Source organism: Strix aluco, chromosome 10 (assembly GCF_031877795.1).
Source record: "Strix aluco isolate bStrAlu1 chromosome 10, bStrAlu1.hap1, whole genome shotgun sequence".
NCBI classification, from domain to species: Eukaryota; Metazoa; Chordata; class Aves; order Strigiformes; family Strigidae; genus Strix; species Strix aluco.
Window position 1 is genome coordinate 10,847,714 of NC_133940.1, and position 26,056 is coordinate 10,873,769.

At 40.4% G+C, this 26,056-nt stretch overlaps 1 protein-coding gene across 5 annotated transcripts in view; it reads left to right on the plus strand.

Moving 5' to 3' along the window:
• The window catches only part of GRIA3 (glutamate ionotropic receptor AMPA type subunit 3), a 156,620-nt gene that overhangs the window by 77,500 nt on the left and 53,064 nt on the right, over positions 1 to 26,056 (plus strand). For 4 of the 5 annotated variants that reach the window (XR_012624607.1, XM_074835240.1, XM_074835241.1 and 1 more), the window contains exons 5-10: positions 10,770 to 10,823; positions 12,322 to 12,483; positions 16,162 to 16,329; positions 19,669 to 19,773; positions 21,114 to 21,221; positions 22,400 to 22,606. Coding sequence is in view for 4 of the 5 variants with exons in the window: in XM_074835240.1 (XP_074691341.1) it covers positions 10,770 to 10,823; positions 12,322 to 12,483; positions 16,162 to 16,329; positions 19,669 to 19,773; positions 21,114 to 21,221; positions 22,400 to 22,606 (804 nt within the window). In the remaining variant the exon portion in view is untranslated. The remainder of the gene's footprint in view (positions 1 to 10,769; positions 10,824 to 12,321; positions 12,484 to 16,161; positions 16,330 to 19,668; positions 19,774 to 21,113; positions 21,222 to 22,399; positions 22,607 to 26,056) is intronic. The other variant, XM_074835238.1, reaches the window with a different exon arrangement.

Here is a 26,056-nt window from a genome sequence, read left to right on the forward strand (position 1 = left end):
GCCCAGATGCTGGTGGTGCAGTATATAAGACACTAACAACTGATAGCTGCAGCCTTGCAGGGGGAAGTCCCTCAATAGGAGGTACCTAGGTGTGATCCAGAGCTATGGTGCACTTGCTCTGGGCTACAGATGGGTTTGGATCAGGCCGTAATATGGCAAAGTACCATCCCAGTGCAGATCACTCACTGCTTGTAATTATACATTCATACGTGATTCCTATCTCATCCCACCTTCATACCGGTGCAATGCCACCGGCCTCTGTGGAGCAGATTAAAGCGACCAAGGGCAGCCTGGGCTAAATTTATAAAGAATCAGGCCTGATAAGTCATCAGCTAAACCTCAGATACAACTCATCCCACAGTATTCAGCCAGTAAGATGGAAAACAGCATAACAATTTTAGAGGAAGTTAGTGTTCCCGGGCTTAAAAAAGCTTATGTTACTAAATTAAATTTGTTCATGTCACACCATGGGCGTGCATATATAGGTATAATGGTGTATGTACTACTGGAAGCTGGTTCTTCCAAGGCATGTAATGAATAAGATTATCAACAATATACATAGACCCTTAAAAGTACCCTGAGTATCTTCTATCCTGGGAGAACGCATGTAAAGAATCAGAAGAGAAAAATATTGCTGTAACTTTATTACCTCATATGAGTAAAACAGCCTCCCCTGCTGCATAAACTAAGTCTAGTAAAAATAAATTAACTCTTCGTAATCTCAGTTCATGGTTTATGCACCAAGTTATATGGAGAATATTGCAGAGTGCTGTTTAGAGTGAAGCGGAGTAAACCTTTCAAACTCCTTCAGAGCAGTGAAAAGAGCAAATTGATTGCAATTCTAGTCACTGTAAAATTCCATTTATAATAAAAAAATATGAGAAAAAGTAACCTTGTTTTTCCTAGAGGAGGTTGCACTGATTTATTATTTTTCTTAATTTCATTAATTAAGGGCATTAGAAAGGAAAGAAAATGCTCAAAACAGAGAAAAAAAAAAAGAATTATTATTATTCAGTATTTTTCGGGCTGCTTGAAGGCAGTGCTCTGCAGTACAAAATCCCTTCCAAAAGATTCTCATGTGAGCATTGGGACTGAATTACTGCGACACTTCTGGGTTATATCCAAATAATAGTTTGAAGTGATCCTGACATGCAGTAATGGTTTATATAAGCAGAATTCTGTTTCCAAGGACTCTTGTTCAATTCCAGGGAAAAATACTGGGATTTTACTCAGACATGCTGATGGGAGGTATGGAGAAAATGGGAAATTTATGTATGTTACAATGAAAACTGTGTGCCTCAGTTTACCTAATTTCTCAGGGCTCGGTGTTGGGACCATTTCTGTTCAACATCTCTATTGATGATCTTGATAAGGACACAGAGTGTATCATCAGTAAATTCGCAGATGACACCAAGTTGAGCGGGAGTGTCGATCTGCATAAAGATAGGGAGACACTACAGAGGGACTTGGAGAGATTGGATCAGTGGGCCAACGTTAACAGGATGAGTTTCAACAAGGACAAGTGCCAGGTCCTGCACTTGGCCCACAACAACCCCCTGCATGGCTCCAGGCTTGGGGAGGTGTGGCTGGAGCTGTGTGGAAGAGAAGGATCTGGGGGTTCTAATTGACAAGCAGCTGAACATGAGCCAGCAGTGTGCCCAGGTGGCCAAGAAAGCCAACGGCATCCTGGCTTGTATTAGAAATAGTGTGACCAGCAGAAGTAGGGAGGTGATAGTCCCCCTGTACTCTGCACTGGTGAGGCCACACCTGGAGTGTTGTGTCCAGTTTTGGGCACCTCAATACGAGAGGGATATGGAGGTGCTGGAGCAAGTGCAGAGGAGGGCAACGAAGCTGGTGAAGGGCCTGGAGAACAAATCCTATGAGGAGAGATTGAAGGAGCTGGGGCTGTTCAGTTTGAGGAGGAGAAGGCTGAGGGGAGACCTCATCACTCTCTACAGCTACCTGAAAGGACATTGTAGAGAGGTTGGTGCTGGTCTCTTCTCACACGTGATTAGTGACAGAACGAGGGGGAACGGCTTTAAACTCCAACAGGGGAGGTTCAGACTGGACATTAGGAAAAAATTTTTCACAGAAAGAGTGGATAGACAGTGGAATAGGCTGCCCAGGGAGGTGGTGGAGTCACCATCCCTGGATGTGTTTAAGGGTTGTTTAGATGAGATGCTGGGGGATATGGTGTAGGGGAGAACTTTGTAGAGTAGGGCTGATGGTTGGACTCGATGATCCCAAGGGTCTTTTCCACCCTGAATGATTCTGTGATTCTGTGAATTCCTTGTTCTGCTTTGGTTGTGCACGGCTTTTGTTTTACTATTAACAAATTATCTATTTACCTATTAATTGTCTTTATCTCAACCCACAAGTTTTCTCGCTTTTACCCTTCTGATTCTCCTCCCCATCCCACCAGAGGGGAGGGAGCGAGCGGCTGTGTGGAGCTTAGTTGCCAGCTGGGTTTAAACCATGACAAGAACACAACTTTTGCTTTATTAGTCTCACTCAAGAAGCTAAAGAATTCATTAATGAAAAATTTCTACAACACATCTTTTCAAGGAAGATCTCTGGGAACGAGCATCTTCTCTTGAGAATATCTTGGCAAAATGAGGGGCAAAGATCTTGGCAATTTTGAGTATCCATTTCATACGCTATGAAGAATTTTTGTTATGATTGTAACAGCCCCCCATATCTGATCTTATTTTTAGTGAAATAGCTTCAAGTGATGTAGGGTAGCTTAAGTTTTGATTGATTTTGATGTGAAGGTCTCTGTATTGAAGGACATGACTTGTGAAGAGAGATGCAATCCTGAGAGATATAACACTGCTTTCATCTGTCTGAACAAAGAAAAGATTTTGATATAAAGAAAAGTTTATTTAATGAATTTTGTTCAGCTTAAAGAGTAAATAATTGTGATTATGAATGTCAGTTACCAGGGATCATAAAACTCTTCATCTCAGTGTCCTCCAGGGCCTGATGTTTTGCAGTAGAATACGTCCTTTAACAATAAGTGTGCCATCAGATTAGTTAATCTGACAATATTACTAAGTCACACCAAGGAAAATGAATTTAGGAAAATTGTTTCAGGGCACAGAAAATTCACAGAAAACTTTGTCATCACACTGAAAGAAATTACGAGAAAGTATCATGCCCTCAGAACCTATGTTGCAGTTTGTAATTTTTTTCCTAAGTAATTTCTAATGTAAGCTTTTATGCACAAATTGAATGCATATTCCACTACAAAATCTTCAATCAGCAAATGTCAGATTAGTTATGGGAAAAGAAAGTTTAGCCATATGGAGGGAGAACGAAGTACAATACCGCTTTCAGATGTTGCATTTAATTACCCTCCAAGGACTAACATGCACAGCCATCATCTATCTGGAGATGGCCTAAAAGTAAAATTTCACTCTTGATGTGACTGTCATCAAGAAGAGAGGCAAGGGAAAGAAGGGCACAAGAATGGGGCCAGAGAGGGAGTAACTTTAATAAAATGCTTCAGAGGCATCTCAGATCCCTGCTTCCACCATGCGTATTTTTGTCCCCTTCTTCTAGGAGATTCTTCTTCTCTAGGAGATTATCTCCCATGAGAGATACATTGCAGAAGAGCCAAAAGCTGTCTGAAGAACATTTTATAAGCCCAAGTAAATGATCTTGATACTGTGCTATAAAGGAAAGTAGAATTTTGGTTATGAGGTGTAGTCACAAACGTTTTTACTGCACTACAAAATCCAGCAATTGGGACTGTGTATGGATTTGTGACATTCCCTAAAGGACATGAAGCCTCTGAAATGGTGAATTAATTAATCTCAACTATATATGCAGTTATTTTTATCTGCAACAAATAATACCTGTGTGGAATATTTATCTTAATATTTAATACATTCTTCCTTTAATATTTAAGTCAAATTAATATAGAACTCATTCTTCATATAAATGAAATCATTGTTTACTGCATATTTTGCAGCATCACAATCCCTGGTGGCCAGATTCCCATCCTGTTAATACTAAGTGAAGAAATAAATCACCTTCCCTGGGTTTCACTACAGTTACAATCATGAGGTTTTGACCCTGTGTAGGAGGGAAGCCGCTTCTACGGAACGTGGAAATGGCTTTATTTCCGTGAAATTAAGGCAGGACAAGTGTCACTTGTTTGGCTGTGACAGACCACCACTAGCTGTGATGTATCTTTTGCCACCGTAGGATTGAGGTTCCTTTGGAACCTCATATATTGGTACTGGTTTTGTTGGTGTAATAGAAAGAGGCACAATCATGACACCAAAAAAGCCATTTTTTTATAAATTTACTGAGAGAAGATTGAGCCTTGTCTAGTGTTTATAATCCTCAAAGGGAACTCACTCTTTCTGCAGGAGCATGTGTGTAAATTGGAAAACGGGAGTGGGCTCTTCAAACTTACAGTCAAATGGATCTACTGAGGTTACAAAGGATCTTATATTTACTGTGGCATCTGGTTAGATGAGGAAAATCCTGTTCACATTTCAGGAGAGCTTTTATTTTATGTTCTCCTCATATTTATCCTACTCGTACCTGGAAAATTTACATGACAAGGGGTGACCTGTGCAAAGTAAACAGAGAGGAATGATTATGTATGGCTGTCAAATGCTGTTGCACCTTTGCACACATAATAACCCCGTAGAAGGTAACTGCATTGCGGTCAACAGTGCGCTGACCCCAGAGAACTGAAGTGCAGTGGCTGCAAGCCCCGTGGGCAGCTCCCCTACTGCAGCAGGGGTCTACAGGAGTGGGAGGGAGGCCAGGGAGAGGACTTTGTTTCCCAGCTGAAGGAAGGGCTTCTTCGGTCTCTCGTTTTCCTGAGTGGTAGAAACAGAGCTGAGATGCAGTACATTGCAGATGCCACTCAGGATAAGCTAAACATCCTTGCTAACATACTGACGAACTTTTGGGGCCTTGACTTCAGCTTTTATTGAACTAATTAGATTGTCACCCTGATACTCTGTTCCTCTCGTTTCTTAAGTGTGTCGTGAAGACCAACAGTGCCACTGGTCCAGTAGGGTGCTGCATCACAGGGCACAACTTTTCAATCATTCAGTCCAATATCAGGTAGGACTTGCTCAGATAAGATAAGCTCAGAACAGAACTGCTATCAATAGGGATGGAAACTAGAAAACGCCTGACCTGATACCCAGGAGAGAAGAGAGTGTGCTCCACAACAATTTAAGCTTGCCAGACAGTTGTTGCTTGTGCTTGATATCAGTGCTTTTCCACAAAGTGCAATCAACACTGATAGCTGATCCTGACGATGCTGTTGAATTTTTTTTAGACCTGAGTCCATTTATATGTTCCGCTTGTTTGCTGCGAAAAGAAAGAATTGTGCCATCACTTCTGACATTTGCACACTGCTTTAAAGGCAAAGGTGTCATAATTGTATTTCTATAGAAAGGTATAAAGGCACATTACTGCTCAACTGGAGGTGGCTAAGCTCTCCTGTCCTCAGAAACTTACACGTATACTTAAAAATCAGTAGAAATGCTTGAAGTGTGGGCTTTTGGCAAAATTGGAACCAAAATTAATGCATGAATAACCTCAACAAAGACAACAAAATCCTTTTTTACTCTGAGCTTATAGGAAATCTCATTTTTCTTGCTGTCTTTTTAAAACCTAGGAAAGAAGAGTTCTATAGTTAAGCTGCCTCATTGTTCCCAGATATGGTTGAAATGGAAAGACACATTACAGCAGGTCAGATCTCTGCCTGTCATTCCATTTAAGTGGCATATTTCTGCCACTTGTCAGGTATGAAAAGCACAGTAAAAATCTTTAGACCTTCTTTGTGGCAATACTGCCTGTCAGCATCAGTATTTTATGTTATGGAAAGATCTAATAGACTCGTAAAATATCGGGGGTTTGAGCTGTGGATAGGTAGTCTGTACTTTTGTGATCTGATTTTTTTTCTTTCTTTTTTCGTTTGTAAATAAAATATGATAAATAACTGTGATTAAACAGACTAGACTGACCAGATGGCAGTGGATTCAAATGAAGGAAAGATGAGCTCCAAACAGGTATTAATTGGACATGGTAGTTTTCTTTTCACTTCTGCCAAAATTGCGATAGCTACTTCTCTAGGCAAAAGTGCAAGCATATCCTCTTAGCTTGTATTTTTCAATGACTCTTTAAATCAAAGCTCACAGAGGCAGTAAGGTGGATTTAAAAGTGACTGAACTGCTGGGCTTAGACAGTTGTGATCAGCAACACAAAAGCCAGCTGGAGGCTAGTTACTATTTGGAGTACCCTAAGGGTACTTTGGGCTAATACTGTTTAACCTCTGTATTAATGATCTGAAGGTTATGGGATGGAGTGCACTCTCAGCAAGTTTGCAGATACCAAATTAGGAGGAGTGTTTGATACACCAGGTGGTTGTGCTGCCATGCTTTGACAGGCTGATGAAGTGGATGCAGGGGAACCTCATGAAGTTCAACAAAGGGAAATGCAAAGCCCTGCACCTGGGGAAGAATAACCCCATGCACCAGTACAGACTGGGTAGAAGCTTCCTGGCTGGAAAGCAGCTCTGTAGAGAAGGATCTCGGGGTCCTGGCAGACAAGTTGAGCACAAGCCAGCACTGCACTCTCACAACAAAGACCAACAGCATCCTGGGCTGCATAGGATTATCATGGTCAGCAAGTCAATAGAAGTGATCCTTCCCCTCTACTCAGCACTGCTGAGGCTGCATCTGAAGTGCCGTGTACAGTTCTGGGCTCACTAGTATAGGAGAGATGTGGACATCCTGGAGCAAGTCCGGTGAAGGGGCCCTACGATGATTAAGGGACTGGAGCACCTGATGTAAAAGGAAAGTCTGAGAGAACTTGGGTTGTGTAGCCTGGAGAGGAGAAAGCTCAGGGGGGATATTCATACTGTCTGCAAATACCTGCTGGGAAGGAATGAAGAAGATGGAGCCAGACTCTTCTCGGAGAGTCTCACTGAGTTTCAGAGTCTCAGCAGTGCCCAGTGACAAGACAAGAGTCAAGGGCACAAGCTGAAATGCAGGAAATGCATAAGAAAAATAATTTTTACTGTGAGGGTGGTCAGACACTGGAACAGGCTGCCTAAAGAGCTTGTGGAATCTCTGTCTTTGGGGATATTCAAAACCTGACTGGACACGGTCCTGAGCAGCCTGCTCTAGCTGCCTCTGCTTTGAACTAGGGGGTTGGAATAGACAATCTCTAGAGGCCTCTGCCAACCTCATCTGTTCTGTGATTTCCTCCATCCATAAAAGAAGAATTATCTTTCCCTGTTACGAATCAGAGACAAGCCATTGGTATTTTTAAAAGACAAAATATGACTGCTCAGTCCCACCTATCAAACTTATACTATTCTTCCATCGCTTGATTTCTTTTGAGCCTACAGAGTCTTGTCATTCTTTCCTTGCCTCTGGTCTGTTACTACTGTTCACCTACACATTCTGTTCTTACCATTCTAGTTCATCGTCAAGTCCTCGGAGAAATGTTCCAGTGAAACCTCCGGATCTGTCTCCATCACTACTGTTTAAAATGGCTTCCCTGCCTTGACTTTCCTCTGAGAGTTAACCTGTCTTCTCATAATGTTCCCCTTACCCTTAACTCCAGTGTTTAATTTTCATGGACAAAAAAACAGATCCATGTTCTAGACCAGGAAGTAGCTGTGGTTGTAATTTGAGTAGGGAATAAGTCAAACGGTAACAGTAATTGTGAGGGTAGTATTGAAGTTATTTTGCTTCCCGTTCACTGTCCTTCCTCTTAGGTATTCTGTAGACTTTGAACTACATCATGAGAGAATCATCATTATTGCTTTAGAAATATCATGATGCTCCATACCAATTTAATAATAGCCAGTTAATTTCTATAATGCTATGTTCTAAAACTGTAAGAAAAAATGTAAAAGCTAAGGCAAAAAACTGTAGTTGCCTATTTATTATCATGATGACTGATGCAGTGGAAACCGAGTTGTCTTTATGCTTTCAGTCAGAAAATAACTTCTCCAGGCAAATGAAAAACTAAAATTGGCAATGCTGACTTGATTTCTCAGATCTGGCATATAAGTCTGTACTTCCCGTAAACCTGGTGCTGGCCAGCAGATTTGACTTTCATTTTAAAACCAGATACATTTAAATTATGTTCCCTCTAGATTTTCTCTTAATTAATTGGAAATATCTGAAGAGTTAATTAAAAATACAAACTTTATTTGATTCTGTATCAAACCTGACATTATGATCTTTTTATCTACAAGGCAAGAATTATGTAGGATCAGAAGTCTGAATTATTCATGATAGTTTCCAGCCATTTTTTCCCTCTTCCTTTGTTCAGTATAAAATCTTATAAGCTTTTCTTTCAGTCAAGGTGAAAGCAATATTAAGTCTCGGAAGTGAAACTTACCAAAGACATGTAGCTCTGTGAAATCCTTGTCCTGTAATCCTGGCTTTCTATTCAGCACCACTATTCAATATCCCACTTTCTATATAAGCTTCACAATATATAAGCAGTTGATGAGATTTATTTGTTATACTCCTGTTTTCCTTCTTCATAAAAAAAGCTTTATCCATCCCTTTACTCCCCTAGGAGTAACACTGATGTCTGTGATTGTTTCTGCTGGGTTTGCTAATCTGGCAGCTCCATTCAAGATGCTGGACAGTTGGTAGAGGGTGGAAAGGGAGAGAGGGAGGAGGAGAGTTGTGCTTGTTAAGATATAGGACGGCAAGTGTAGTGAATTTTGAAAACATTGTTAAGATCCAGTTAAATATTTATGAACTAACATGGTTGATCATGTGGGTAGATATACTGGCAGGCCACTTCTGAAAGGTGCTTTATGAATTAAGTCTTGACTGTAGTATGTTGGATCTCTCTAAGGGACTAAACAGAATTATTCTGGTCATTTTGGAGACATGACAACAGATGAGATGAAAGTTGAGTCTGATCTATGCTAATGAATCCTACATTTCCTATTTGCAGTATCGCTCCTGATGCCTGTAGCAGCTCCATGTATGTTTTTCTTAGAGCCTGCGACTTCATCTGTTGTGGTATTTTTCTCTTAAATAAACACATTTCTGGATAGAAATGTAAAAGCTTTCTTACTTGTTATTAAGGTTAAACCAACAAAGAGTATTGTTGTTAAATAAGTTCTTTGTTTCTAACCTTTTAAAAGTAAATCGTTGCCTTTAAGGTGAAATTAAAACATACAGAGAATTCAGTATGCAAATAGCATGCACACCAGATGATCTGAAGGAAGCCTGCACATTTTCATAGAAAACAAATGTGAGTGTAGGAAAGCAGATGCTTCCTACCAACAGAGTGTACATACAGTTCTCAAGAGGACCCGAACAGCAATTTATTTTCAGCCTGCTGGAAGTATGCAGATTCCTACAGAATTAAATGTAAATTTAAAAGAAATGGCATCTATTAAGGACAAGACAACCCAAAGAGGCAATTGGGAACTTAATAATTTAATCAAGAACTTTAACAGTCTCAGCAGTATATCTAAAGTCAATGACTCAAATGTCATCTGTTTTTAGCAAAGACGTAAGTGGTCATGTTGAAAAGATGTGTTTCAGAGTATGGCATTTGGAGTGTTTATCTGTGACCATGGAGAAGTACGTTAGTATGGTATGTATAGATTTTCAGATGATTCTCCATCAAAAAGCATCATCTGTTCACTTGAGCTGCTCATAGGGTATAGTCAGTGACACACACACATAATCACCACAACTATTAATTAAATTCTTACTGCTGGACATTGTTCCACCTGATGGCTGTGGGACTGGATGGATGTTACTGAGATTATAATCTGAAGGCAAGGGAATAACGCTAAATGAAGTGACACAGTCTTGCACAAGAGGGTATTGCTGGTGAGCTGGCAGCCAGCTGCAGAGACATGGAAACTGTGTTTTTCCCTCCTTTCTGTGAAAGCAGAATATTACTGGAATGGGGATGAGCACACAGGATGGCAGAATTCAGGCTTGCCAGGCAGTGCTGCCTCCACTCCTCCCCGTTACCCTTACAGAATCCAGCTGCTCAGTTCATCCTCCTGCTTTTTTGTCTCTCAGCGATTCCATTTAATGATTCCATTTGTACAGAGGGATGCCCAAGTGGCATCAGGAAGGGCAGGAGATGTTGGTTTAGTGGAATGTGCAACATCACATTTAGTATAAATTTTGGTGAAACATGTAAGGTCAGATGTGTCTGTTTAGATGCACTGGAAGCGACGAGTTTTCAGGCCTTTTGAAAGCTGTCAAAAGGCAATGAAGGTCACTGCTTATAACTTCAGGAATTTAAGCATTCATATATGACAAGGCTTGGCCAGGGTGCTCATGGCAGGAAACCCCCTGAACGACTTGGAGCCTGCTGAGCTCCAATGTGCTGGTACAGTTTAACAAACAGAGTGGCAGGGCTGTGTCACCCGCCTCTCATGCACTCCACAACCAAGGAACAAAGTAAATAGTTACGATTTTACCTCATTTCAGAGCAGAAATACTTAAACTCATAACTAAAATTAACCTGGTCAGCAGGGGAGACAGTGATCACAAGGGCAAGTTTGCCAGGTAGGGTCATCTCTGCAAGCAGAGTTTTCTCAGCCTTTGAGTTACTCTTCTTTGTGCTCTGCCCACGTGTTTTAAAAACACAAATGACTGCATCGTGTCTATAAAGCCACAGGTCTGTAATACTCAAGTTGCCCGTGGATTGGGCATAGAGGGGTACCAAAATGTTCATTCTCTGGTGTTTTCCCGACTGAATAATACATGATTTTTTTCTTTACACAGGTTGTAATTCTTGGCAAACATTCTAGAGGCTATCACTACATGTTAGCTAACCTGGTAAGAACTTTTTTTCATTACAAGTATAGCTAAGGTTTAGAGGGTAATATATTCTGTTCAGATTGTGGCAACTTTAATCAGCAAAAGAGGAAATGCATGGATGGGTTCTTGGATTTTGAGAAATTACTTCAGTAAATAATAGAACTGGTATGTTATAGTCATTTGTACTCAATTATGGTCTTTCTTTTGTCTAAGAAGCTCATTACTAATTTTGAATTAATAATTTAATTATATGTTTTCCACTAATTTGTATCCTCATAAATAAGACACTTAATAACTGTAATCTTCTATGTAACATATTCGAAATTTAAGCACTCCAGGAAAAATAATTGTAGCATATTTGTGTATAAAATAAGTGGTCAAAACCTGCAAATTAGAACAATTCCATCAAGTAAACCAGCCAGGCTGTTTAGCTGTTCTTTTGTATTTCAGAGTGTAGAGTGGTACCTGTGTATGTGTTGACCTACCAGGACAAGGCAGTACATTTTTATCTGAGCTTCTTCTGGGTTCTAAAATTGACTTTCAGGGATGTTTATGATGCCTCTGAAGCACCATCTGCTAGAGTTCCTTAGAAAAGATGTTATATTGTAACTGATCCTGCAGCAAGACTAATTTTGGGGTTCTGTGTCTACTGTGAGTGGAAAAATGTTTTTCCAAAACTCAGACTTTCAAATTAGCAATCCCACTTAGTAGAATATTCTCTGTATCCATGTTTTGGGGTGATTAAAGCAGAAAAGACAAATTTCAAAATACCCTTGCTTGGTATAAGTACTGTATGACTTTAGGATGTGTCATTTTGCATTATAAGAACCAGTTATGATCTCGCTGATTAGCGTGTGCATAGAAATACAGGGGTTCTTATTCTGGGTTACCTTTTAGCATGTGTAACCATTGACATTCAGATAAACATGGCTGCAATCAAGTCATACTAATCAAAAAGACACCAATTTACTGCCTCAGGTATAAATAACAACAGAGTGGGAGAGAATCATACCGTTCTGTTTGCAAGTGTAATGTTAAGCAATGCTGTGACAGAGAACTGCCTAGCAAGAGGTGTACTCTTTGCCTCCACAGCACAATATGGGTGTTAAGTGGTTTTCTGCTCCCAGCCCTGAACCTTTGTGCGCACTTTGCTGTACAAGTGGGATTGAGGTCTTTGACCCATTTTCGTCATGATGAGGAGAAAAGAGGAAATAGTACTTCAAGCTTCACCACTGTTTTCGTTCTGACCGGTGAATATTATGTACGGCATTGCCACAACACAACAGGGCAGTTTTCTATCGCAAAGGTCTGAACAAGAAGACATTTTAAATTCTATCCAATGCCACTATCACAATCCCAATTGTGATAGTAATTGTCTCCTTGGTAGAATATTTTCAGCTAACAAGAGGGAAATTAATCTGTTTCTTTTGTGCTACACTTGTAGCAGGTAAAACTGAGCCAAAGAAAAGGGACTTTGGATGGCAATGATTCCTGTGTTCTACATGTGTCCTCCCAGGGTTTCACAGACATTGTTCTGGAGAGAGTAATGCATGGAGGTGCCAACGTTACTGGATTTCAGATTGTTAATAACGAAAACCCAATGGTTCAACAGTTTCTACAACGCTGGGTGAGACTCGATGAAAGGGAATTCCCTGAAGCCAAAAACTCACCATTAAAGGTATTTATTTTACCCTAACAGTGATGGAGATTATATGAGTTGCTTTTAACAATTATTTGGGGGGACTTTAACCCCAGGTGTGTGCATGTGTGTTATATAGATCCCCGATGAGAATGCCTCGCAGCATTCACTGCCCTTCCAGAAGAGAGAAAGAGGCAGAGGCTGTTAGTTGGATGCAAGTGCCCACTATGGTGAGGGTTCCTCAGAGGCAAAGACTTGGTCTTGCAAATGGTGTCATTGTGCAGTGGACAATGCACTTTTAACTTGAACTTCTTGAGTTAGTCTTGGGGTGGGTGTGGGGACTACTTAGGTTAAATTTTAGATGCAAACTCTGGGTTACTAGTCCATTTTAATGCTAATAGAGAATTTCATGTGCAAAATAGAGTAGCTCTGGATTCACAGAGGAGCCACTGCCACCTCCTAGTCACTGCTGACCATTGCCCTCATAATCGAACCCTGTATTTTGCACCACTGTCCTTTACTTAAACGCTCTGGATATTATCTGCAACCAATAAAATTTCCAAATTTTTTTGAATGGAAGTCCAGGTTCACCAAAACTGTCATAGATTGGGTGAACTGAAAGCTGCTGTTATTAGAAGACTTGCAACCTGCTAGTATCTCCCCCAGATTTTTTTCTGCCTCAGCATCTCTATAGTAGAGGGGGATGCTATTCACTGTCTAGTCGGGGAGTGCATCAAGGATACTTGGTCCAGTGATGGAAGTCATAAAATCTTCTAGGACCACTGCATATTCTTAATATTCCTATTACGTTCCTTCTTTCTCTCCCTCTTTTGGTGAGGCCTGTTCTTTTTCATCAGTACACAGAGGTGAGTAAAACCTGGGACTCTTGGTGGATGAGAGGACCTTAAATTCTGTGTCTCCCGGGAGTCCACTTCTCCACATCATGTATACTGACTCTCTCAGGGAAACCAGACCTATCTAAGAAGCCATGATGAGACAGTTCATGTCTTTCCTGCTTGATTTGGGAGGGACACATGCAAATTGATGAACACATTTCAAATTCAAAATAACTCAAATAAACTGGAGTAATGTCTTGATATTAGTAAGACAGAATTCAGGAAAGCCTAAAATACTAGCTAGGAGGGAAAAATCTAGTCCACTCCAGTGTGTGGGGGTATACCAGGGCAGGTGTTAGCACTGTGTTGGACTACAGATTTGCAATAAAATAAGATAATAGGAACCAGTTATGAGGTTCTGGTGCCAGAAGGCTGATGCCTTTCAGAGAAGTACTTTTCCATCCTTGGGATCATGTGATTTCTGTGGGGAAGGAAAATTTTCTTAATCCCACATCATCCCATAGCCTTGCTGGCATTTCAGAGGAAGCAGAGAAAGGCAAGCATAGGCCCACAAAACTCGGATTAGTGTATTGTTCCCTGTTGATTAGGAGCTAGACCTGCTTTCTAAAGCTTCCTGGCAGTGATGCAGAAGTGAAGATAAGTATCATACTAATCTTGAAAGCTCTGAAATATATAAAGTTAACCTGGGAAGATTTTATTCCACTTGAAAGCAATTTACCTTGAGGGAAAAATTATTCTCCATTCTTAAAAAAGAATCTTAACTATATGGTACAAACACAAAGATTACATTACCTTTCCACAAATGTACTGCTCATTATAGAAATGTGCACAGTATTTGTCAATCAGACAAAAAGCATACTTAAAAATTGATGTACAATATTTTTTGATTAGGAAATAAAATTGCCTAGAGATTAAAGCCCTGATGTTTAATTTATTCTGTATTTTATCAGCCTTTCCCTTCTCTCTCTCTTTTTTCTCTTTGCATGCTCATGCATTTATAAGTAGAATTCAAATAAAGTAGAAAATTAGATCGCTCTCTTGGCATGACTTGGAAGGGACTGCATTAAGGTTACTGACAATTGATGCAGTCTGCTGAAAAAATTATCAGCGTGTAAGTTTTATGTAGTGCTAGATTGGATAGCTATTACAAGGCTTTTTTAACCCAAGAACAAATACCTTAAAATTACTATCTGATTCTATATTGTTGTGTGGAATGTGACGTATAACCTTTGTTAGCTTACTAAAAGAGGAGAGGGTGGTCATTGCAACACATCACAGGAAGAGGTAAAGGTGGGCAGGATCAGAAGAGCGCCTGTACCTAGACGCAGTCAGAGCAGGAACCACCTCACGTGCACTCAGTAAGAGTTTATAAAGTGCTGTCATTTAGAACTCAGTAAGAACGGCTGCTGTATAACCTTCTTCACAATCCTGCCTTTGCACTCTTTTTTATCAGATACAATTCTCTTGATCTGCACATGCAGACACGCCTCGTTCTGTGCAGATTTCCTAAGGCTTTATAGCAAACTGAAGAGCTTGCAATAAGATAATACATATTTTTAAGAAATACAGACCACCAATTGTGCTATCCTGTCCTACAGCATAGAATTAATTCTTCTGAATTTAATAAGTCTTATCCACGCAGAGAGTAGCCGAACGTGCAGTTGAAACATAGATTTCCTCCTTTCTAATTCATACATGGTCAGCATGTCTTCTGGCACTAACTCCAAGGTAAGGTTCATGGGGAGCCAGGAGCTCTACAGTGTCACACAGACAGGCAAAAGAAGGGCAGACACACCAGTACGTGCAGATACCCCTTACATTCTTTTTTAATTCTCTTCATTCTCTTGCACTGTGGAAATACGAAGGGTCAGTTACACGAAAACTGGTCTTACACACCGAGCACGTTCAGTTGCTCCCAGTATGTACATGTCGAAATGCCCTCATGCACACAGACCCCTAAATTACAGGTATGCTGTAGTGCCAGTGAAAACCAGTGGTGTCATATGCAAAGCCTGGGCCATTGTAGGTGGGAAGAACTTTCAGACAAACACATAAATATGGAAGAAATGTGAAAAAAAACAGCTTCATGATATTTCATAGGTGATACTAAGTTTATAGCATTGGGGAGTGTCACCAGATACATGCAACAAGCAACGGATGAAGTTGACAGCAACATGAACAAGTAGTTAAGGAGTCTGGGGGTTTTGTTGAAGAGTTGCTGTTACACAAAGCTTACCACCCTCCTCAGATTTACCGTGGAGTAAGAGAAGGCAGATGGGCAATTACCAAGGAGATATAATGCCTAAAGTGTATTTTGTGATTACTTGCTTGTATAGCTGTCTTCTAAGAAAAGTAATCTGATCTATTCCTTGCCACAGATGCTACCTAATCAGGATTGTGGTCCAAACAGAAATGATTTATGTTAACCTCAATTCAAAACTGCCTGTCTTGGCAATCTTGTTAAAAAGAAAAAGAATACTCCAAGCAAAACCCAAATATGAGCTATTCTTTGCTATTGGTAGCAGTATGGGCCAGCATGGAATTGCAGACCTTTGTAGTGACCTCATTTATATGAGCAAGCTTCCAATTAAATTTAAACTTTATGAAACTATAAACTAGGTTTTTTTGATTTTGCTGCTATATGCTGTACAAAATGAATATATTTTAAATTTGTTAATTGAAATAGATAGAGTTGTTAAACCACATAAAGCATCTGCGGCAAGACAGAGAGCAAGCAAAAGGACTTGCAAAGCATGATTCTTCTAAGAGTATTTTAACAAAGAGAAGGACTAGACCTGATAAACCTGGAGCAATTCTAAGACTGCGGTGTGTCACCATATTTTATTTACATCCATTTTAGTATACATCTGCACTGACCCATGATGCAGTCCTAGTCATAGCAGAGGCTTTCCGTTACCTCCGAAGACAGCGTGTGGATGTCTCCAGGAGAGGTAGTGCTGGAGACTGCCTGGCTAACCCTGCAGTACCGTGGAGCCAAGGAATTGATATAGAAAGAGCACTGAAAATGGTAAGGGCAAACACACCAGCTAATGAATGTGTATATTCCACAACAGCAGCAATTTTGCTGGGACCAAACTTGCATCCTATTCCATGTACACAAGAGTTTCTGTACTCACACAAACAGCTACAGCTCCTCAGGAAAAAAAAAAAAAGAAAGAAAAAAACAAACTTAATGACAAACTCCAAAGAATGGCTAGAATATATTCAATAGAGGGCAAGGCATAACAAATTAGCTCTCAGATCTTTGGCCAAAATCACATCCTCTGGCACCAGTGCAGCAGTTGACTGATTGTCCACACCAGAGCACCTACAGTCTGACTCCCTGTAACACCCAAGCTTCCCATGAGAGTGAGTATAAGCCATTTTGCAAATGAACATGCATTGGGAGTTTCTAAAGTCTGGCTGAGGCTGCAAATCTGACTAACAGAACTAGACTGGGTCCTCAGCATGTCTATTGTAAATCTTGCAGGAATATATTATTTATGAACTTAAACACATGTACGCAATTGTGGTAATTTGCCAGCAAAAAGTCACCTCAGATTGGTTTAAAGCAGGGGAAAAAATGTTGTCAGTCATAGAAATACTGCTGGATTTCAGCACCAGCCTGAACCTTGACACGGTTTAGCCTCAAACCAGTTCTGATTCCTGGCATAACTTTGCACTCAGCCTGATTACCTTCTGCACGGCCTGGTTTTTATCCCTAATACTAGTTACTGCATGGGATCCTACCTCACTTACATCTCTAATTTTGTTGATTTTTAACTCTTTTTAGACTGCTATGTGTGTTAAAGCAAGTGACAACAGGAAAAATTGGATAACATTTTTGTAGATAGACAAGAATATGGTCTGCTTTTGATCTGGCTCAAATAACTCTAAACCAAACCTATTAGAATCAATTATATTAATGCAGGCATAGAACTGGAGTGAGTGAGATCAAAACTAAGGTCATGTTAGGTATAAACAAATCCTAGGTCAGACTTCATACACTTAGCTTAATTACTGCGTTTTCTCAATTACCAACTTGGAAGGATTATATCAGAAGGTTATAATGAGTTACAGAAGGTTATAATCAGATTATGTCACTCTTAAGATTGAGAGAGATGGTTTGGTCACATTGCCAGAGTTCTTTTTATGCCATTGTGTCACTTCCTAACAAATGCCCTAAGTACCCATTCACTAATGTAGCATTACACACTTTTGAAGAAAAATTAATTAAATTCAACCTTCACAATAGTTAAAGAATTTGTACTATCCATTTGAACTTAATTACAAACAAAACAGAAAACTCCTCTGAGTTAGATATGAGGTATTCATGACAACAAAGAAAACCAACACTGCTACAGGACACTCCCTTATTCAGGAGAATTTATTTAAAAAAAAAAAAATTCATAAAATATACAAAGCCAAGCTTATGATTGGCAAAACATGCAGAAGTTTGACTGTCAGCTGTTTGCCTTGTGTTGTTTTAGCTATTGAAAGTCATCTAAGTGAGGTTTATATACACCTCCAACAAGTGTTACCCAAGATCATCCCACACTGCCTTCCAGACCTCATCCTGTCCATCACACTCTCTCCCTCTATTCAGAAAATGTTCTTGAATCTTTGCGTCAGGAAAAAACCTTTGATTTAACAATGTTTCCTCTCCACTCTGTAGCAACAACTCAGATAAGAATATTTTTTCCGAGACATCCATGAAATATCCTGTGCTGGCAGGAGGTTTGGTGCCACACTATAGTCATCCTGCTGGCAGGAGGGAAATGGGCATTACCTGAGTCTGCTTCCCTACAGCCTTGAAAACTGTGCATGTTTGTATTTCTAAAGCTGATTCAGAGACATCAGATCAGGGGCAGACAGTTTACCTGAACAGATCCGGGCAGTTATAAATAGTCACTCCATTTGTGATTGCCTCCACATGCTGCTACCAGAAGCATTCTGAGTCCTGGTGAGTCTTCCTTCCTCAGTGCAGCCACATTTTGAAAAGTGCTGAGTTTTCCCACCAAAGGTGGAAACAAATTAAATTTGAAGTCAAAAGGTGTCAAGTGCACAATGCTCGTGTCTCAGTACGCATCAGGATGAAGCCAACCTGACAAGCTCTGCTGAGACTTATAGCCACTGCTGTGCTAAGGTAGCCAGACAGCTTCCAGCAAGTGCCAAAAGCAGGCACAGCAACCACATCTGTCAACTACCCTACAAATACATTTGCTCAGTCCACAGTTGATAAGACCTCTTAGGGGCAAATTTGGCTTTCAAAGTCCCATTCACCTCTCCAGCTTTCCGGAGACTGGAATAACTCGCATGTTGTTCCAGACCCCTGAATTATATAAACTATTTTAAGAAAGGTTCAGATCCACTTACGGATTAAAAAATAACACTCCTTATATGTCAGTCTGAATTTGGCTCACTGGATAATTTGGGGTCCAAGGAATTTGGCTGGCTTATGTAGCCTTGTCCACCATAGTAAGTTTGATTGCCCGCTCTCTAAACCATAAATAGCAGATCAGTCACCAGCCCTGAACAGTTTCCTTTTGACTAATCTTCCATCACCTCTTCCCGTAACTTGTACAGCTTTTTGCTAAATATTCAGCTAATTTACCCCTACTGAAGTTTCAGATTTCTGTCTGAGCTGACAGCTTGTCAGTGTTGATAAGTGATAGATGGAAATATCTCACCCTTTCATACAGGGAAATAAGAAAGATTTTTTTCTTTGAAACAAAGTACTTTATACTTCCTCTTAAGATGATTCATGTGAGTAGGTAATGATAATGACTTACCGTCTATACACCCATCCATCCACATTGAGACCAAAACTCCATAAGCAGTAGAGACGATTTTCTGTGCTCATTCAGAGAAGACATTCATTCCTTTCTCCTACACTGGGACTGATCTTAAAATAAAGCACTTCCCAGAATGAGCAATGATATGGGATTCTGGTCCGTGTTGCAAATCACTGTACCATATTGTGAGGGGTTTAATGGCACTGAATTGTTGCATGTGCGTCGCTGATACTCCATGCTGTATCAGTGGACCCAGTGTGACTAAGTGTGGCAGAATCAGTCTTTCTTACATTTAACGTACGTGCAGGGCTAATTTCACTTACACTTAAATGCAGCTCACTGCAGTAGTGAGTCACCAGCTGAGTACTAACTAACAAAGAATATGTACAGCTGAAACTGAGAGAATTGGGATTGGTTTTGTTATGAAGAGTATAACTGACTGTGTCAAAAGTGCTGCAACTCTCTTACGTAGATAAAAATTGTGCTAGAGCTGGTGGTTCCTGCAAAATGTAATGGAGGGAAAAATAAAGTGAATCTTTTATTAAAATGTTTTTTCTGTTTATTCCCTTAAGGTGCAAGTTCAAGGAATGACAGGAAACATCCAATTCGACACCTATGGGCGGAGAACAAATTACACAATTGATGTGTATGAAATGAAAGCTGCTGGATCACGGAAGGTGAGTTTCGAGATATGCATCCAGATTTCGCATCTTCACAAATATTTATTCCAACAAACCAGTGAAACTCAAAAATACCGCACAGGCTCTGTAATAATAGGGCCCTGAGGAAACCCCACCTTTTTGCTGTCTTTCCTATCCCAGGAACCTTGTTCTATTCTGTTCTTGGACCAAACCACTTCCCCTGCGTAATATATTGATTGGTTTCCATGTCAACTTTAGAGCCCACTTTTTGCCTTTAAAACCCTTCTGGAGCTTTTCCACTGGCAAGCATAATACCTGCTGTCATGGTTCTGTGCTCAGCCCTATCTTCTAAATTCCTCTCCATCTTTCCCTTCCTCTCCGTAACAGGCTTCGGAGCCATAGTGAAGCTGGAGCCAGTGTATTTTAGAAACCTTCCAAAATTAACAGAAAAATTAGTTTGGTTTTAATTAGGATTTGCTACTCATTCTCTTGTCTCCTAAATAAAGTATAGATCCTAGGTGGAATAGTTGCCTAGATCCCTGTTATAAAAGAAATTTAGGGCAGATTTTCAAAAATAATTAGGTAGAGAGGGTCTCAGGAGTATCGAGAGAAGAATCACCTAAATCCCTGATTCCACCTGCCGATAGGTACCTTACCTGCTTAGTCACAGCTGAGACTCCTTCAACTCTTCTGCACATATTTGATAACAAAACACCTCTGGACATGGCCCAGCCATCCAGCTAGGCTTACAGCGTAGACAAAAGTGTTACTTCTGTGTTATGCAGAAATACAAAAGCCTAGCGTAATAGCATAGCAATGTAGCCACAGCACCATGAAGGTCAGCACAAGCCAGCTGACAGATAGTCACCCCGTGCTCACAGAGGGTTTTGCATCCCGTGCTGAAGATAATGCTACTGTGCCTGCATTGCTAACGATGTCTGTGCAGCTACTCTAAAGCTAGCTCAGGCATGTCTGCAGGGACTGTATTCACTGTCTGAACTGCAGCAGAATATGGATAAAAATTAAAAAATCAAAGACTTTTACTCAGAGTGCTGTGCAGTTTATTTTCTTGTCTATACTATAGTCTCGTGCTGTGAATACATGGGACTTTATTCCACAGGGACCATGATGATGTGAATTTAGATAGGGAGAATTTGATACGTATTTTCACTTAGATTTGTATTGTATTTATTTGCATGTGGACTTGAGAACATTGTTTCTTTAAGGAAAATATATTAAAGCTAATGTAGTCCTTTAACGGCAAAAATGTTGCATGTGTGTTACAAAGCCATATGTTTTGACAGTACCTGTTATAAGTTCGTGCACCAGAGTCCTTGTAAACATATATAATGAGGTAACCATTTCCATTTTTATAGGCTGGTTATTGGAACGAATATGAAAGATTTGTGCCAGCATTAGATCAGCTGCCCTCTAATGACACTTCATCTGTGGAGAACAGAACTATAGTAGTCACTACCATCTTGGTAAGTTTTATGTGCTTAGTGTGTTTGTGTTTAGGAAACAAGACACATGGCTCCTGAGGTGTGTTAGACACCTTGCCAGGAGACAACTGTTGGATACTATGTGACTTCAAGTGACTGAAAAGTTCAGTATCTTCCAGAGATGTACTGAGGGCTTGATCCTGCAAACTTCTATGTACATCAGTAAGTTTACTCACAGAAGAAGCTCACTGAGCTCATCATTGCGCTTTGCTGCTTCTCAGACACTTGAACTCAATTGAATGCCTCACATAAGTGAAGTTATTATGCATGTATGTAAATGACTGCAGGATCTGGCCTTCATGCTGCAGGGTCAAATCTTGCACCCCTCACTCAGGTACAGCTCCTGTAAACTCAACCCCTGTGGACTGAGTAAGGGTGGCACAATGAAGCCTGTAGAGAACTGGAACTGCTCTAGCACGGGGTGAAAAGCGACCTATACCCATGCAATTCCAGAGAAGTAAAGCTCTTCCTGTGTCTTATAAACAGCAACACCTGTGTCAGTCCCAATGCCTCTAGCAGATGTGCTCTGTACAGTATTGTTTGTGACTTTTATGCCTGTTGCAATTCTACTAAGTATGAGCCAATTTTATGCTATTTCCTGAAGCATTGTATTTTATACTCCTATGGATTTAGTGAGATATAATCTGCATTTCAGCTAGAATTTTCCAAGAAGGCTAAGGGAATTTCATGACAAAAATTGCTGCTGAGTATTTTAGCCTGCCTTCCCTTAGGCTGCTTTGAAAATACCTCCATCAGAGCTCCATTCTAGGCCACTGGGGCCTTAGGAAATTATTTTGATGGTACAGGTGTTGGATACATCAGTTCTTTAAACACTAAAACCTGATTTATTACTACAGTGATGCTTTTTGACTGTCTAATCAGGCCTAACCCAGCAAACAAAAGTGTGACTTTGTTAAAGCAGAATAGTCCTGTTGTCTTCAATGGGTCCATACTAGGGATACAATCAATAGCATGTGTGGCTGTAGGATCAGCCAAGGATTTTTAAACTGCAAAAGTCTGTCATTCTAATTTCTGTACCAAAGCAGGAAATATTGTAAATACTTGCCAGTAATATAAAGGATAATAACAGCTCTCATTTTGTATGTTTTAAAGCTGTATTTTACATTCATAGACTTTTGATCTTTACTTTTGTTTCAAAGGAATCACCATATGTAATGTATAAGAAAAACCATGAACAACTAGAAGGGAATGAGAGATATGAAGGATATTGTGTAGACTTAGCTTCTGAAATAGCAAAACATGTTGGAATAAAATACAAACTGTCAATTGTTGGAGATGGGAAATATGGAGCTAGGGACCCTGAGACTAAGATATGGAATGGCATGGTGGGTGAACTGGTCTATGGGGTAAGTTTCTCTTAACCTTCATTTTAATGTTCTTTATAAAAAGTTATGCTCAAAGTTAATAAACTGCAAAATAAAGATCTTCTGTTTGAATACCACCTTTAAAATTCTAGATATTTCTTTGTAGTGCTATTTTTATAGTCTGCTTTTCTAATTGTTTCGTTTCAGGAAAGTATCACTTTTTTACTGCTGTTCTCCAAACCAGAGTTCACAAAATGTTGAGAAGTGGCATTAGGCAAATTTCAAATTCTTGTCTACAGCAGAATTTCCAGTTTGCCCATCATAGGGTGCTTTTGCATTTGCCATGTCTCCTTTTTCTCTATCAGTCTTGTAAGTGCTGGGAGGGTGCCTCTCCCGTTAAAGGTCTGATACTATGATGCTGGCCCTCGTTGGATCACTGATGTCAGTTTGACCAGAGACTAAAGACTCTGTTAGCCCCATAGTTGCTTTTCAGGGTAAGAAGAAATGCAGGTGTGAAATCACCCACATCTTTTTTCTTTTTAAAGCCTGGGTTTGGCTTTAAAAATCAACTGTCAGACAAAAAAAAAAAAAAGAGTCTAATTCATTGCATTCTTCTTTATATTTCTATATTGGGTGTACATTGCTTTGTTTAGTAAGAACAAAAACAGTCCGGAATTGCCATTTTAGAAACTTCTTTGAAAATGAGAATTTTGGAATACAGATAAACCAGATGGAAGGGGGAGAAAATTGGCTTTGCAGAAAAGACTTTACAAGCTGATATTTCATCTTTGCTTTTTTTTTTTTCCCCAAATGCTAATGAGATGATTTGTGATTCCACCCAAATCTTCTTTACAGTTTATTTTTAACAAGCTTTCCTTTATTAAAAATATCTGAGCAGAAGCAAGTATTTCCATTGCCTCCTTTTGTTCCATGGCTGAGTGTGATTTCTAAAAGTCACCTCAAAATTTCCTTGGGATAACATATCATCATTCTTGCAAAATGTTTAGTGAGATAATTCTTTTCAAATGAATCAGTCTTTTTAAAGTAATTGCTAGATTTGTAAACGTTTTCTTATTCTGGAGCAGTCAGTCTTAATGCCTTATTATACTTGGTAGCCTATTTGACTTCAAAATATTTCATAAGCAACAATGTTTTTATAGTATTGTATTAAGGGGAGGGAGGGAAATCTACTGATTAGAGAAAGTAAATGGGTCTGGACCCCTGGGTTATGTCTTCACTTCCCTGTTACATTGAGGTTTGACATTATGAAAATCTTCTGAACTCCCCATGCCTCAGTTATGCAATTTGGGAAACTGGTGTTACCTCTCTTAGAGAGTACAAGTACATTGAGAACCTCTGAAGCAAAGGTTTAGTTTAGTTCCAAGCATAATTACATTGCAGTGGAAACCTAAACCCTCAGTTTCCCTGTGTGTGGTTCAAGAAATATCAAGAGTATTAGCTGTAATTGGGTCCTTTTGATATATTTGCAATTGACAAGCAATGAAACAGTTTATTCACTGAAAAAAATAACCATACCATATGCAAAAGGCATGACAAAAGAGAACCTGAAATTGCTGTTAACAGCCAGGGCACAGGGACCATCTACACCAGAGGAGGAAAGGTGTGATATGGGCCACTGCCTCTGGAACTTGAGCCAAGTAAGATTAGCCTGTACAGCCGCTGTACGATGCAAGGTCCACCTGGATAAAGAGCCACAGAAACGATCAGGGGGCTGGAGCACCTCTCCTGTGAGGACAGGCTGAGAGAGTTGGGGTTGTTCAGCCTGGAGAAGAGAAGGCTCTGGGGAGACCTTAGAGTGGCCTTCCTGTACTTAAATGGAGCTTTTAAGAAAGATGGGGACAAACTTTTTAGCAGGGCCTGTTGCAATAGGACAAGGGGTAATGGTTTTCAACTAAAAGAGGGTAAATTCAGACTGGATAAAAGGAAGACATTTTTTACAAGTGAGGGTAGTGAAACACTGGAACAGGTTGCCCAGGGAGGTGGTAGATGCCCCATCCCTGGAAATGTTCAAGGTCAGGTTGGACGGGGCTTTGAGCAACCTGATGACCTTTAAAGGTCCTTTCCAACCCAAACCATGCTGTGATTCTATGATAAACAGGTTGGCTGCAGCTGCCTTTTCCACAACCCCTTGGGACAAGCCTAGCTCAGAGAGCTATGCCTCCTTAGCATCGAACTGCACCCTAGCCACTTCCCCTTGACCTGACTATACTTGTGACCTTTCCACACCAGCAAAAAAACAGCCTCACAGGCACTGTAGATGATACCTTAAAACAACCCCAAACCCATGCCGCCATTGTAATTTTCCCCTGCAAAAAGGTCTGTTCCTTTGTATTCTGAAGCACAGTTTTCATCTGTGTTTTCTCATTAATGAAAAATGGAGGAATGTTTCCCTCCCTGACCCCCAACAGCTCCTCTTCTCACGCTGCGAGCTCAGTTACTGAAGCCTCTTCACTGCAGTGCTCAATTATTCAAAGGTCAGATGCGTCCCTTGAGGTTTGACTGTAGACCCAGGTTAATGCTTGCAGCCCAGCGCTGCTGAGCTAGCTCCCCGTCCTGCCGAGATGAACTTCTGAGCTGGCAAGCTGTGCAGAAATCCACCTGGCTTTCTGCAAGCAGGGAAAACAGCCCCTGAACTCTGAGTACAAACCTCACCAGCCCTCCAGACCCTTTCCCAGCCCTGTTTGCAAACATCATGAAATACCCTTGGCCTCTTTCTCCATCTGTTGAGAGTGGGCTGTGTACCACATTCACAAGGGTGTGCATGGGGCCCTTTGAAGATGAGAAGTTCTCTAGAAGTGCTAATTATTTGGAGCAAGTGCCTCATTTATGTGCTGACTTTATCTCTCAGGGGCTTAAAACTCTATTAGGGAACTAAAACTGTATGTTACCCCTAATGCTCCTGTGAGCCCTGTCTGCAAAATGAGTGTCATATTTGGCTCCTCTGGATTCCATTTTGGGAAGACAAGAGGGAGATTAGATTTTAAATGCCTTTATTAGCATGTATGGAAGACAGGCATGGGGGGATAAAAGGGACCTGATTGGTTTTGGTACCAGTTATCCAGCAGCTGAACTGAGCTGTGGCAGAAAACACAATCTTTTAGATTGCATTTGTCTCAAGTGATAAACAGCGACTAGTCATTTGTCAAATACAGCATATTCCTGACCCAGCAAGCTTCTCACCACCACCTGGCACTGCTGGGAAGTCTTACCCAGCTTTTTGAATACTGTGCCCTTTTCTGCATAGCCCCATGCATACAACTCTTTTCTAAAATTGCTCTTAGGACAGTCATAGGAAGTGAATGGCTTGTCATTTAATGCCAAAACCTTAATTAGCTGTAATTAATGCTTAGTTTGTGCCAGTTCGTTGATACTGTCGCCCTTGCTTCCTGTGGGATGCAGCGTAGTCAGGAGAGAAAGTGCAGCCGGGTCCTTGCAGCCTCCAGACCACTGCATTGGAGGGCTCCGAATGGC